Source organism: Thermobia domestica, chromosome 18, assembly GCF_964235325.1.
Source record: "Thermobia domestica chromosome 18, izTheDome1.hap1.1, whole genome shotgun sequence".
Taxonomy (NCBI): domain Eukaryota; kingdom Metazoa; phylum Arthropoda; class Insecta; order Zygentoma; family Lepismatidae; genus Thermobia; species Thermobia domestica.
In genome coordinates this window covers 37,014,683-37,028,581 of record NC_137471.1, presented here as the reverse complement: position 1 = coordinate 37,028,581, position 13,899 = coordinate 37,014,683, and the positions used below count along the sequence as shown (strand labels likewise).

The 13,899-nt window shown below is 40.7% G+C and overlaps 1 protein-coding gene across 1 annotated transcript; it reads left to right on the top strand.

The window, feature by feature from the left end:
- The first annotated feature begins 10,108 nt into the window (after positions 1-10,108).
- Positions 10,109-11,917, top strand: LOC145675053 (general transcription factor II-I repeat domain-containing protein 2A-like). The gene has a single exon (XM_081745419.1). The coding sequence runs from the start codon at positions 10,109-10,111 to the stop codon at positions 11,915-11,917; it is 1,809 nt and encodes a 602-aa protein (XP_081601545.1).
- Positions 11,918-13,899: the final 1,982 nt, after the last annotated feature.

Sequence of the window (13,899 nt, the reverse complement as noted above, 5' to 3'; positions counted from 1 at the left end):
ATCAACTGCATGAAAATGGATTTTATTTCAACACATTAAAGCATAATGCTAATTAGTCTGCGCTTTACGACGTATAACTATGCTGGTCACTGTAATAACACGATTTTCCGTCGTGAAGCTCCCCATTCCTACCCGTACAGAAAACAGATGACGATCACGCGCTATTTGGTGCTCCGTGAACAGGTTAAAATCGTGTACCGTTCAGTGTTGCCAACTTACTAGAACAGAAATGGCGGGAATTTTAAAAATTGTGTTCTTTATGGAACACCCCCTATAGATTCTGTCGTATTGTACTCGAAACCAATAACTTTTGTATGATTGGTTCACTCACCGCTCTAATTTTCACATATATTTATATATATATGCTATATGGATTAAAATTTTTTTCATACTTTCCAAATAACCTCTTAAATTTAAAGTCTGTCGGTAACGAAGACGTAAATTAGGTTCTCGTATATATTATTAAATATTAACCATGAGTTTACGCGTTTGTATTGAGATAAGTTTAATTCTATGTTAAATATACAGGGTGTTTCAAAACAACACCGATAACGTTTGGGAGCTGACTCCTAACACCAGCACTCATACCAACAAGAGAAGAGGAAAAGTATAGACCAACCTGGGTGTACAAATGCTTTCTTTCAGAGTTATTGACTGCCGAAAACATAAAAAATAATTTTAAAGGTCCATAGCTCTAATACGATGGGACCTACAGTAGTCGGGTCAAGACTTCACTTACGAACTAGCATGTGCCCTATCCAAATATCCAAGTTTCAGAATCCTAAGGTACTTCCGCAACAATTTTTTTATAGAGATGGTGAATATTTCAAATTATATGCCCGTAGCCAAATTCCCTCTCTAAAAATTGTTCCGTGAGTACCTTAGGATTCTGAAACTTGGATATTTGGATAGGGCAAATACTAGTTCCGAAGTGAAGTTTTGATCCGACCGCTGTAGGTCCCATAGTATTGAACTATGGACCTTTAAAGTTCATTTTTTTATGTTTTCGGCAGCCTTTAACTCCGAAAGGAAGCACTCGTGCACCCAGGTTGGTCTATACTGTTTGTCTTATTTTGGTGTCAGGAATCACCTCCCAAACGTTGTCGATATTTTTTAAAACACGCAGTATATATAACAGAATAAAATCTCCGATATATATATATGAATATTTAATGAGGTGTAAAATTGAGAAGTTTGTGTTATGCTTTTCTCTAATTACAACAATTTGTCTAGGGAACCTAATGCTTATAATCTTATAAAAATGTTTATATAATACTTCTACGATGTGCTTCAAAATTTCGAACATTTTTACATACAAGCTGACCTGTCATGCACTGATAGTATTATTGTAAATAATTCTCATAAAAAATGAGATGGTGCTCGTAAATCTATTTGTGTCCGTTTTTTAAAAAGCGAAACAGAAAACTGTCACATCACACAAAATTCAATTGGAAATGACTGGAAAGAATAGAAGTTGAAAAACGTAAAATGACGTCAGTCTTTCTAGTTTAAATATAATTAAGGGTTTACGTATATATGTGTTCCTTTACTTTATGACTCGCTAGGAGAACCACCATCTACCTTGTAAATTTACCTTGCATAATTTATATTATGCGGTACATATTCAGAACAACGCAGTACATACTTAGAATAATACAGTAAATATTCCGAATAATGCATTAAATATTCAGAGTGATGCATTAAATATTCCGAATAATGCATTAAATGTTTGGAGCAATGCAATAAATATTTAGACTAATGCATTAAATACTCAGATTAACGCGTTGATTATTTAGAAAAAGCATGAAGTATTTAGAATAATGCATTAGAGATAAGAGCTTCTCCTAACTAAAAAGCCACACTACACCACTGTTGTTAATCTAATGGGACGAGAAGATCTAATTGGAAGCACTGTGGGATGAGGGGGAACATATCCACTCCAATCTTGGAACTGAGGAAACTGTCTCCCCCAATAATCCGATTTGAAATGTGTTTTTTGGGGGGTCGGCATAACCGCGGGACGTAAAACTCAAAAATTTCATTTCATTTCATTTTTTGTTTTTTGGGGGGGAGAAATGTCATGATTTGTGTCTGTCTGCCAAAAAGGAGAGTCCCCCTCCCCAGAATAAGCCTCGAATCTGCTCGCCTCCCAATGTTGGAGGCAACTCTGCTCCCCTGATCATCCACAGCATTGGTTTTCAACTTCCTAAATATTTTGAACATCGCTTTTAAAAGAAAAGGAATTATGGGAACGGTCTTATCCGTCCCCACAATGTTGAAGACAGATTTGCGCCGTTGATGGGAAGGAAAGGAGAGAAATTAGACATTTTTTGATATTTGCGGGAACTCAAATAAGAATGTCTTTCGCATTCAACTGAAAAGAAAGTACCGGTACATATTGTTTATAGGCAGAATATCTGTTGTTTACATATTGTATGTCAATATTCGGTTGGTGAGATTGTGTGTAAACTGAAACAAGAAGCATTCAAGACAGGATTCTAACTTTGAGACTCCCAATGTAGGATTACTCCCAGAAAATGTTGTCCAAGCTGGAGCAAAATTAAAATGTGAAGGTACTGCACTGGGACACTATTTAATAAGTAATATGTCTTGAACAAGAATAATATATAATTACAATTTAATTTATCTTAACTCCAAGGAGCGACCCTTCTAAAATCATATTTGTAAAAACACTGCTTCCAATTGCGAAACAAAAGCGTTAGAAACTAATGTTACAAATTCTTAAACTGCGTAGACATTGTGCTATTTATTGCCAGTAGTGTCTTTCCAGGTTTTGCTTGGGGGACGAGGAAGGGGCCTAGACTCCCCACTGACTCCAGTAATTGATGTTCCTATTTGTTGCTATAAAGCGAACTTATATTCCTTTCTATTTTGTTTATCTTGTAGGTATTAGAATACATTGCTTTAAAGATAGAAGGCGACATAGGTAAAATGTGGAAATTCTTTAGGCGTTAGACTTTTTTTTTTAGCGATATACAATACTCTTTCGAAGTACAGCAAACAAAAGCTGCCGACGCCGCTGTTTAGTGCTGTAGCAAGTACATCTCAGGGGGTTATCCATATACAAAGAAACAAAGAGGGTCCATTTGTGATGTTTCTTGCTTTTTATTTTATACTGAACTTTCTGAGACAGTAAGTGAATACAGATGAAACCCTTTGATGCAAGTACGTGAGTTCTAGGTAAAACTTGAACAGCTTCTATGCAGCATCTTTTCCAGGTCACGTCTTTTGAAGTAAAAATCAAACGGCTTTCTGATACAAATTTGAGTAAATTGAAGGGAAAAAACATAGAGGGCTACATAATAACATGATCCAATAAATTTCATTTCTAAAAGATGCTACAACTCATATTCAAAAGCTTTGGCAACTTTGGTATATACAGGGTGGGCACAAAGTCTCTTTCCTCAGTATTTGAAGTAATAAAATAAAAGAAGCTAGGTGATTTCCCAATCTTTGATGTATTTAAAAGTACTGTTCAAACTGTCTCTCACCATGTTCAATGCACAAGGCACATCTTTTCAGCACTGATTTGACACAATCGAGGATTATCATCCAATCTCTTGAGTGATTGTTCGTTTAGAAGTTTCACGTGATTGAAATCCTACAGTTGCCCGGAAATCACCTCTATTTCGACAATAACCCACATGGAGAAGTCACATGGTATGAGATCACATGCACGGGGTGGTCAATATGTCGTACCACGAGGGCCAATACATTCATCGAAATGTTGATCCAAGAAATCCCTCAGAACAATACCAAAGTGAGGCGGTGCTCTATCGTGTTACCATGTGAACTGAATATTTTCGTAACGAGGGTTATTTTCAAATCTGAAATGACAACTTCCTGCAACATCTGAAAGTGTGTGTTACTGGTAACAATTCCTTTAAATAAGAATGGTCCTATTACATCACCCAGTGCACATTGCATACATTAACATTCCATCTAACCCATTCACGTTTTAACACGTCGCTCACGCCGTCTCTTACAGCGTTCAAAAATTACTAATTCATTTTATTAAACAAATTTCTGCCCACCGATAATAATTTCGAAATTATATTACATTTTTTTACTCCCAGCCCGAAGTGTTGAATATAAAAAAAAATAAATACTCAAGGCTATGATTTTTAAAGAGCTTCATTTAGTATTTGTTAGAGCCCTGATACAAAATTTTGGGAAGTGCTACTATGAGTACTCACTAAAAGTAGGTTATAAACTTATCATACACGGAAGAAATGCAAATTTACTTTTGTTTCTAAGTTACAGGCTTTGCAATTCGTAAGAAAACGAAACTTTAATTTATCGGAAAGAGAACTAAGTGGAGGAATTTTATTTCCAAATAATGGGTCAATATATAACTTAGAACAGAAAATAAGACAATCTTTCAGTTTGACACCTCACGATTACGCTTTTTAGGCTAAAGGAAATGAATGAATAAAACAAATGAGTAATGATGGAGGAATTGGTAGAATAGGAAAGTGGAAGGAAACGGGAGTAACTCGAGAAAACCCAGGATGTGATGTTGACCACACAGCTTAATAGAACGGGAATAGAACTAGAACCAGGGACCCTACGCAACGGAGATAGGCGTTCTACCACTGAGCCACCATGCCTGCCCTGACAAACAAGACAGAGAGAAACGGATTGAATAAATGTGGGAAGGGGGCTAGCTGGAAGACAGGTACAAGTATTTATGGTTGCACGAGTTATTTAATAGTAACTCCCTCCATGTTCTTGTCTGCTTGATGCCACTGACTTTATTAACGAGAGGCTTTCTGTCTACTCCTCTTTCTGTTCATGTTATTTACTTAGAACGCAACTTCAAACTGTCATGTGTCAGAACAGTGGCGTATTTAGAGGGGGCTTCCGGGCTTAAGCCCCCTCCCGAAATCTTACTTACTATAGTCAAGTATATGAAATATCTTGCAGAATTTTCACATTTTCAGGCAAAGCCCTCCCCGAAAGTTAGCAAAGCCCCTCCCGAAACAAAATCGTAAATATGCCACTGTGTCAGAGTAATCAGCTGACGTTCATAAGTTTAGATGTCTAATAATAAAGAATATCCAATACAAGAGCCTTGGAGATACAACGAAGGATTTTGTTCATAGAAAGTAAAGAAGTTTGAATAATGTCCCATGCAAAATACATCAATATTATAACCCTATCAGTACATACAGTAGACAATGTTAGACTGAACCACCTGCCAACGGTGGTGATGTCTTCTGATTGACAGCTTTGTCAACCTGACAGTGAAGAACATTAGGCTAAACCAACTGCCAACGTTGACCCTGCGTTGTAAATTGACCGCTTTGTCAAGCATCTGCCGACCAACCTGATTTCGAATGTTACCTGCATAAGAAAGAATTAACCCATTTCTGCATGATTTTTTACTTTTAGCGAAAAAAAAATAATCAGTGTTGAAAATCTTCTTATGTGAATTTAAAAAATGAATTAAAACTTGAATTTTAGATTTTTCACTTAATTCCGACGAGAAATAAGTAAGTGCCATATATGACACACTTACTAGTGACAAAAAACATGCCACATGACACCAAAATCTCTTATTCATGCAAGTCAATATCGCACACAGCAGACAAAACAGTCATTTGGTGCTTTTGATAAATCACAAAAAAGCTAAAGTGAAAAAAGGGTATGTGCCATATATGGCACGGCATGCGGTAAGGGGTTAAACTGGAATTAGTAGTAGGTGTAAATGACAATTCTGGATGGAATTTAATTGAATTGAAAAGGTTGGGGTGGGTGCGCCGACGACGGAGGTCTTTTAGCACCCATCATCATGCACAAACAGTAAACGCGAAGGGACAGAAACATACACAGCTAAAAAAAAAAAAAAAAAAAAAAAAACGTACTGTCCGTAGTAGAGAAGATCATAAGGGGCACACTAAAACAGTCACGCAGAGCACCAGACAGGAAAAGAAAAGTACAAGATAAAATAATAAATACTGCATGAAACTTTAAAAGTTGCGTCCACATAAGAGAGCACTGCAAGTCACAGAGGCATACAGAAAAGTCAGATGGCGGATAAAACTTGCTGATGTCGCAGAAATCGGAACACCTTAAAGATGATGCCAGGATCATCGCTGAACAGAGTTCGGAGATCAGCGGGTAGGCCAAACTGAGCACGTACAGGCGCACGAGGTACGCAGTCCACAAGAAGATGACGAATAGTCAAGCGTTGGCCACAGAGGTGACAGTCAGGAGGAGGAGTTCTCTGTAGAAGGTGTCCGTGTGTCAAATGACTATGACCAATCCGAAGACGAGCGAAAGTTCTCTCTTCCAATCGTAAAGGGCGGGAGCTCGACGACCAGACTCCACGACGGGGCTTCACAGCATGGAGTTTGTTGTTGATCTGCTGATCCCATGATGACTGCCAGCGTTGATTCAGAAGACAATAAAATACGTGACAAACATCAGTGATGAGAACAGGAAGGCGGCAACGAAGACCATGAAGAGCAGCCTCCTTCGCAGCAGTGTCGGCCAGCTCATTTCCAGGGATGCCAACATAGCCTGGCACCCAACAAAACTGAAGATCATACCAATCAGCAAGTAGGCAATGCCACTGAAGTAGTACTTGCTGGACAAGTGGATGTGGAGACGAGACATCGGTAAGGCTATGAAAGACACTACTGGAATCAGAGCAGATCACAATAGCGCGAAGCTGGCGGTGACGAGCATGATGAACAGTTTCCAAAATGGCTAACAATTCTTTGGTGTAGGCGTTGCAGAACGGATGAAGCTGAACTCGACAAAGGTGGACTTCCAGAACCAAAGTACAGCCAACAGAGTCATTCTGCTTGGAGCCATCTGCGGTAGCCCGGATAGGAGGCCATGAGTGAGAAATTCCTGGTCACTGGTACTATCCTTCTTGAACTGCGCCAAAGAGAAGTTAATCGCCGGTGGAAGTAGTTGCCAGGTGGTAGTGGCAGGAAAACCAAAATAGCAAGTGGAGGTAGCTCGAGAGCAAGATCTGCCAGAAGTTCCAAGGCACGGATTCCAAATTGTCTGGTGACTGTATGCTGTGCCTGATAACGTTGAAGGCGAGGACCAGCTTCCAACGTAAACCCAGAGGGATGATCAGGAATGGCCTTCAGATGAAGTAGGTATCTTAGCTGCAGGACTTGGCGACGGTGCAACAGAGATGGCTCGTGAGCTTCGACATACAGGCTAATGACGGGGCTTGTGCGAAATGCTCCAGTGGCAATTTGCAGACCCAGATGATGGTCGCTGTCCAGATGGCGTAGTATGTTGCGGCAAGCAAAACTATAAACCACACAGCCGTAGTCGATCTTCAATCGAATGAGACTTCTGTAAAGGCGAGGCACCACTACACGGTCAGCATCCCTGGTGGTATGAGAAAGTAGGCGCAACAAGTTCATGGAACGGAGACAGCTATATCTCAAGGCGCGAACATGCTGATTCCAAGTAAGATGGCGATCAAACTGGAGGCCTAGGAAACGAATATAGTCAACATACTGGAGGCGATCAGGTCCCAAGGAAAGATCTGAATCAAAAGCATAGTTTCGGAGACGGCAGAAGTGCACACAGTTGGTCTTGGTAGAAGAGAACTTGAAGCCAGAGCGAAGGGACCACTAATGCAGGCGGTTGAGCATCAGTTGTAATTGGCGTGCAATGGTACGAAGATCATGGGACCGACAGTAGATCGTGAAGTTATTCACGTAGAGCAAACCACGAACGAAAGATGTAAGTTCGTGCAGCACACTATTCACAGCCACAGCAAACAGTGTTACACTGAACACACTGCCTTGCTGAACTCCATTCTCCTGTCGAAACACAGAAAGGGTTTTCCAATCAAGGAACGCTCGCGAAGAAAGTTCTGAAGAAAAGCAGTCATCTGGCCACGGAAGCCCCAAATATGCAGTTGGCGCAAGATCCAATAGGGCCAAGTAGTGTCATAAGCCTTATCCAAATAAAAAAAAATGGCCATAAGATTTTTACGGTGGCGAAAGGCATCCTGGATCGCAGTCTCTAGGTGAACAAGGTGATCTGTCGTGGAGCGATAGCGTCAGAAGCCACACTGGAAGTTGGAAAGAAAGCCATTATGTTCAACGAACCAAACGAGACGGTTGTTGATCATCTTCTCCAAAACTTTGCAAAGGCAGCTGGTAAAGGCGATGGGTCGGTAGTTTGCAGGAGACGTAGCAAGCTTACCAGGTTTTAGAATCGGGATAATGTAAGCCTCACGCCAAGCAGCAGGAAAACTGTTCTCCAGCCAGAGCCGGTTGAAGAGATCTAGAACAGCCCTGGCCACGGCGAGCAGATAGTGGAAACTCTCCTCGTGAACGCTCACGAGCATTCTACGTGCAAATACCGTTGTTCGTGCTTCGTGAATCTTCGGGTTTCGTCCTTAGAGGAGCGGAAGTGTTGTCAACCTTGGCGGTAATCACTAGCTTACCAAATAAAAAAAAGTATGTATGGTAACTGATTGCCATTTAGTGTTTAGTGTTTTTTACAATGTGGTAACCGTTAAATATAGACAACACAAACTTGTAACAGCTATCAAATGATAAACTATGTACGTTCCTTTTCTTCTTTTTTTCTTTCCTTTTGTTAAAGAAGGATGTGTGCTAGTTTGCCCAATGGAAAACCAGTTTTCAATATATATATATATATATATATAATCAAGTTCTTAATCCGAGTGTGGGTTTGTTATATTATGTTGTTTCGCTTTTTAGGAAAAGAGATAATCTGTTGATACGATAAAAATACTGTAGCACTTGTTTGTAATTGTTTAAGTATTATCTCCAGAAAATTAGCTTATGCATGTATGTGTGTGTACGAATAGGCTTAGCAAGGGGTTGGTTGTGGAGATTAGAAGCCACTATTACACTATCAATAGGAAGAATAGTATTTCTTACTCCACTTTTAAAGTTACTTTGATCGCAAAGAATCAAACAAAATATTAAGAGAGCCAAAGAGATTTTCCATTTTTAAGAGTGACCATTAGTGAGTACCATTAGTTTTTTTTTTTTTTTTTTGTAACAAGGAGTGTCTTTTTAATAAGGAAAAATATATTGTCCCTGGCTGGTTGCTTACCGGTGGCTTGTTAAAAGTGAAAAAGAATGTTAAATCATATCAACGACTGAAGCTACACGCTTGTCTTTCTTCGATAGTTACTAACTGATTTTGAAAGTCACAATGTTGTAGGCCTACTGTAACAGCGTAAACTGGGAAGGGAACGTTCCAACTGAATGTTACGAACAATTATTCCCTATGTCTTGAACATGAAACGTGGATTGCACAGATAACGCTTAAAGTGGGCTGGACTGCACTGGAATTTCCTTCCGGCAAACTAGTGTTTGGTCGGAACTCAGTTCTTCTGTGTAATTGTCTCTTAACAACATTTGAACATTTCTTTTAGATAATAATAACTAACTAACTAACTAACTCTATGGCCTATGGAACCCGAAGGTTCAATGCCGCGTTTACAACATATTTCCACTAAATTCTGTCCTTAGCCAACTGGATCCAGTTTCTACTCTGTACTCTTATTTCTGCAAGATCCATCTTAATATTGTCTTCCCATCTACGCCTAGGTCTTCCTAGTGGTCTTCTTCCAATTGGGTTTTCAGTTAAAATTATGAAAGCGTTTCTAATTTCTTCCATTCTGGCTACATGGCCTGCCCACCTGAGCCTTCTACACTTAATGACCCTAACAATGTTAGGTGAGCGGTATAAACTATGCAATTCCTCGTTATGAATTTCCTCCAATCCCCATTTTCATCCCTCTTTGGTCCGAATACTACTACTACTACTACTACGCATTATTATTATTATTATTATTATTATTATTATTATTATTAGTAGTAGTAGTAGTAGTAGTAGTAGTAGTAACAAAAGTAAAGATTAAGTACATGACGAAACAGCTTTACTAGTGTATAACAGACAGCGACTAGTGCCACTTATGCTCAGCCTACTATCATCCGTGCTTCCAGTTTTGGCACCTGCATACATAATACGTTAGTTATCTAGCCACTAACTCCCCCTGTGTACATCTGCTTATAGAGACCAGTATCGAGCACAGTCGTTGTAAAGAGTTGAAAGCGGTAAGATGGCGAAACGACGCTGCCCTACACCTACACTTAAGTTCAACACGCAGTGGGAGGAGGATTATCTCTTTGTCGAAGAAGACGGTGTAGCCAAATGTTTAGTGTGCTTTAAAACATTACACGGATTTAAAAAGTTCAACCTTCAACGTCACTATAATATTTATCACGTGGAGCAATACGGGGAACTTGAGGGACATCTTCGCAAAGAAGAATTGAAGAAGTTGAAAGAGAATAAGGCCGCATCGGAAAAGGAAGACGGGGAGAGAACGTGTGAAGCCTCTGTGCGGGTGAGTTACAAAATTGCGTTGCATATTGCGAGATTGTTGCGCCCTTTCACAGACGGAGACCTAATAAAGGAGTGTATAGTAATATCAGCAGAAGACTTTTGTCCATCTCGAATACAGCAGTTCGAATCGGTTCCACTTTCCCGACAGACTATTACGCGACGCATAGAACATCTTGCAGATGATGTCTTGAGCCAGCTAACGGAACTTTCGAAAACGTTTATTGCATTTTCCCTGGCGCTCGACGAAAGTACGGATGTTACAGATACTGCGCAGCTTGCTATCTTTATTCGTGGTGTACATAGTGATCTGGAGATTCGAGAGGAACTGTTGCACATAGTACCTATGAAGGGCACCACAACGGGCGCTGACATTCTTGCGTGTGTTGAAGAAAGTGTCGAAAATACAGGCCTTGCGTGGAATGCACTGGTTTCTGTAGCGACCGATGGGGCACCTGCTATGGTTGGGAAGGAAGCAGGGTTCGTGGCGCGACTAAAACAAAAACTGCAAGAGCTTGGGGTGTCGCATGATATCAGGGGAATTCATTGTATGTTGCATCAGGAACAGTTGTGTGCAAAGAGTGTAACGATGAACGATGTCATGGACGTTGTAGTTCGTACCACCAGCTACCTCAGAAAACATGGACTGAGACATCGCCAATTTAAATCCTTCCTCGAAGACCTAAATAGTGCATACGGAGACATACCTTATTATACTGAGGTGCGCTGGCTGAGCCGTGGGAACTTGTTAAACCAGTTCTTTCAGTTACTAAACGACATTGATATGTTTCTCGATATGAACGATCATTCCGTGCCAGAACTGAAAGACGACCAATGGAGATGCAACCTTGCGTTTTTGGCAGACATAACTACTCATCTCAATGCTCTTAACCTCTCATTGCAGGGTCAACATCTGCTAATTACAAATATGTGCGATCGCGTCGAAGCGTTCAAAATGAAGCTATCCCTTTGGGCGCAGCAATTTGAAAACAAGATTTTGGTTCACTTTCCCAGCTTAGGAACCTTACAAGAATCCGGTAAACTTCTTGACTTGACTCATTACCGCAGTTTGCTGCTTAGCCTTAAGGACGAGTTTGAAAGCAGATTTCAGGACATAAAATGTTTGGAGATGAGCTTCAGGGTATTTGCCACCCCATTCTCTACAAACATTGCAGACGCTCCTCCTGATGTTCAGTTGGAACTTATAGACTTAGTGTGCGACAGGGAATTTAAAGAGAAATTCCATCAGAAAAGCAATTTACAAGAGTTCTATAGGAATTTCCTTCGATGTCGATTTCCGCGACTGCATAGAAATGCTGCCAATATTATGTCAATGTTTGGTTCGACGTATGTGTGTGAGCAATTATTTTCAAAAATGCGACTGACGAAATCAAACCAGAGAAGTTCGTTGTCCAACCATCACGTGGAATGTTTGTTACGTCTAAGCTGTGTGCAAACAATATCACCTCGTATAGAGACACTTACGAAGAAATTGTGCGGTACATCTGCCTCAGAGAACAAGGCTTAAAGCAAAACACTTGTCAGTTACTAGTGTTTATAGTGTATTTTCTTTTTTCTGTGTTTCTAACTTTATACACATTCGGCCTCTTTGTGCATTTTCGTGTTCTGTTGGTTTGAATTTTGATTTGCTACTGTCAGACATTTGTCTCTTGTGGCGTTAAGATACTTGAGTACGCTTCGGCAAACGTGATTGCATTTTTCGAACTTTTGGGAATGTGCAACAGGTGTTTTTTCTTTTGGGGCCTTTGTCTACGATCTCGGATTTCTGTGGTAAGTTATAAAAGCTATTACAATGTTTATATTTTGTAGCTACGGAAATCTAATAAGTATAGACTATTTGGATGATTTCTAATTGAATAATATATTTTCGAATAAAATTTGCTCAAAAAATCTGATTTTCGAATTGTTCCTTATCTCTGTTTCTTTGCCTACATTAGCATCCAGTGGCAATTTACGGCAGAACTCAAGCAGGTATTATGCATATTTCGAACAGGATATTATTATTATTATTATTATTATTATTATTTTTTTTTTTTCAACCTCCCGTCGTTCTGCTATCAATCTAGCAACGAAAGGCGTTTACAACTTAGCAAACGTGAAGCGAGTGATAAGCTACAGACCGAGTGCTAATGTAATACAACGTCACGAATTGTGTAAGCAAGCTAAAAAGGTCTGAAACAATTAGTTTCCTATTTTTGCAGTCGTTTTTACGTCTGTAAGCTGACATGTTTAATATTAGTTTCTTTCTTTCTTGTTTATTTGTTAGTTACTTCAACGCTAACTGTAACCTCTATCTAACTGTAAGCGTCTTCCTCGGTCAAAAAACGTACCAATTTTATTTCCTGCAGTGTTTTCGCCTCACTGCTTTCGAAATGGGGAGGGGGAGAGCACACCTGCACATTTCACGCTTGCGTCTGCTCAATGCTTCAACATCGTGCGAATTTCTGACCAGGCTTGGCCGTAGGTTTTTTGCCATCATGTGTGGTTGGCAACACTTATCGGATGCAGTGGAAGGGGCAAAGCCACCAACACCTGTGCTCACCTGTTCTTATCTTCGCTCGTGCTCGCTCACGATTCGGCTCCGGGAGCCAATTCATGGACAGGCCTGATCTAGAAGATGGCAGTGACCTTCAGGCGGGAGATGCCGAAGCATGGCATAAGGTACGTGATCCAAACCTGACGCAGTGTCCTACGTGGAGCGTAGAACAGCAGATAACTCCGCAGCAGTAAACGGGGTATTGTAGCTATCGATGTTAGTTGAGCGGAAGACAGGAAGCGTACGCTCGTCACGATGCTTGATGGGCATGAAGGCCGCTGGATAATGCGCAGAGCTGGAAACATCGGCAAAATATTGACCCAATTCGGACACTATAAGATCTTGGTCGGTGACCAAGCGTCCATTGATAACCAAAGCAGGAATCCCACTAGAAGGAGGATGCCCTTTTAGACGACGAATCTTAGACCATACTTCAGAGATTAAACTCTGGGCAGAAAGTGAAGACACATACACGCTCCAGCTGCGTCGTTTGGCCTGTTTGATGACATACTTAACTCGGGCACGGAGGCGGCGAAACTGCTCCAACTTAGCATCACTAGGAGCACAACGAAAAGCATGCAAGGGTCGTCGACGTGCACGGATAGCCTGGCCAATCTCTGCAGACCACCAAGAAACGACGCGTTTGCGACGAAGGCCATGGTGGACGGGAATGGCTGCTTCAGGTGCCAACAAGATACTCCGCTGAAAAGCCGCACACTGTTCCTCGACGGACTGATGCAGATCTGGGCTGAAGTCAAAGCTGGCAGAGAACCGGTCCCAGTCACCTAGGCGCAGATTGAATCTTGACGACGGTGCAGCTGGAGGGAGCTGAAACCCAGTAAGTACCAGTGGAAAATGATCGCTGCTACAAGATCAGGATGTACACGCCATTGAAGTTGAGCTCCCAGAGCTGGGCTGCAGAAGGACAAATCCAGATAAGAAAAGATCTAAGA

Coding starts and splice junctions, on each gene's coding strand:
- LOC145675053 (XM_081745419.1), top strand. CDS start 10,109: ATGGCGAAACGACGCTGCCCTACACCTACACTTAAGTTCAACACGCAG.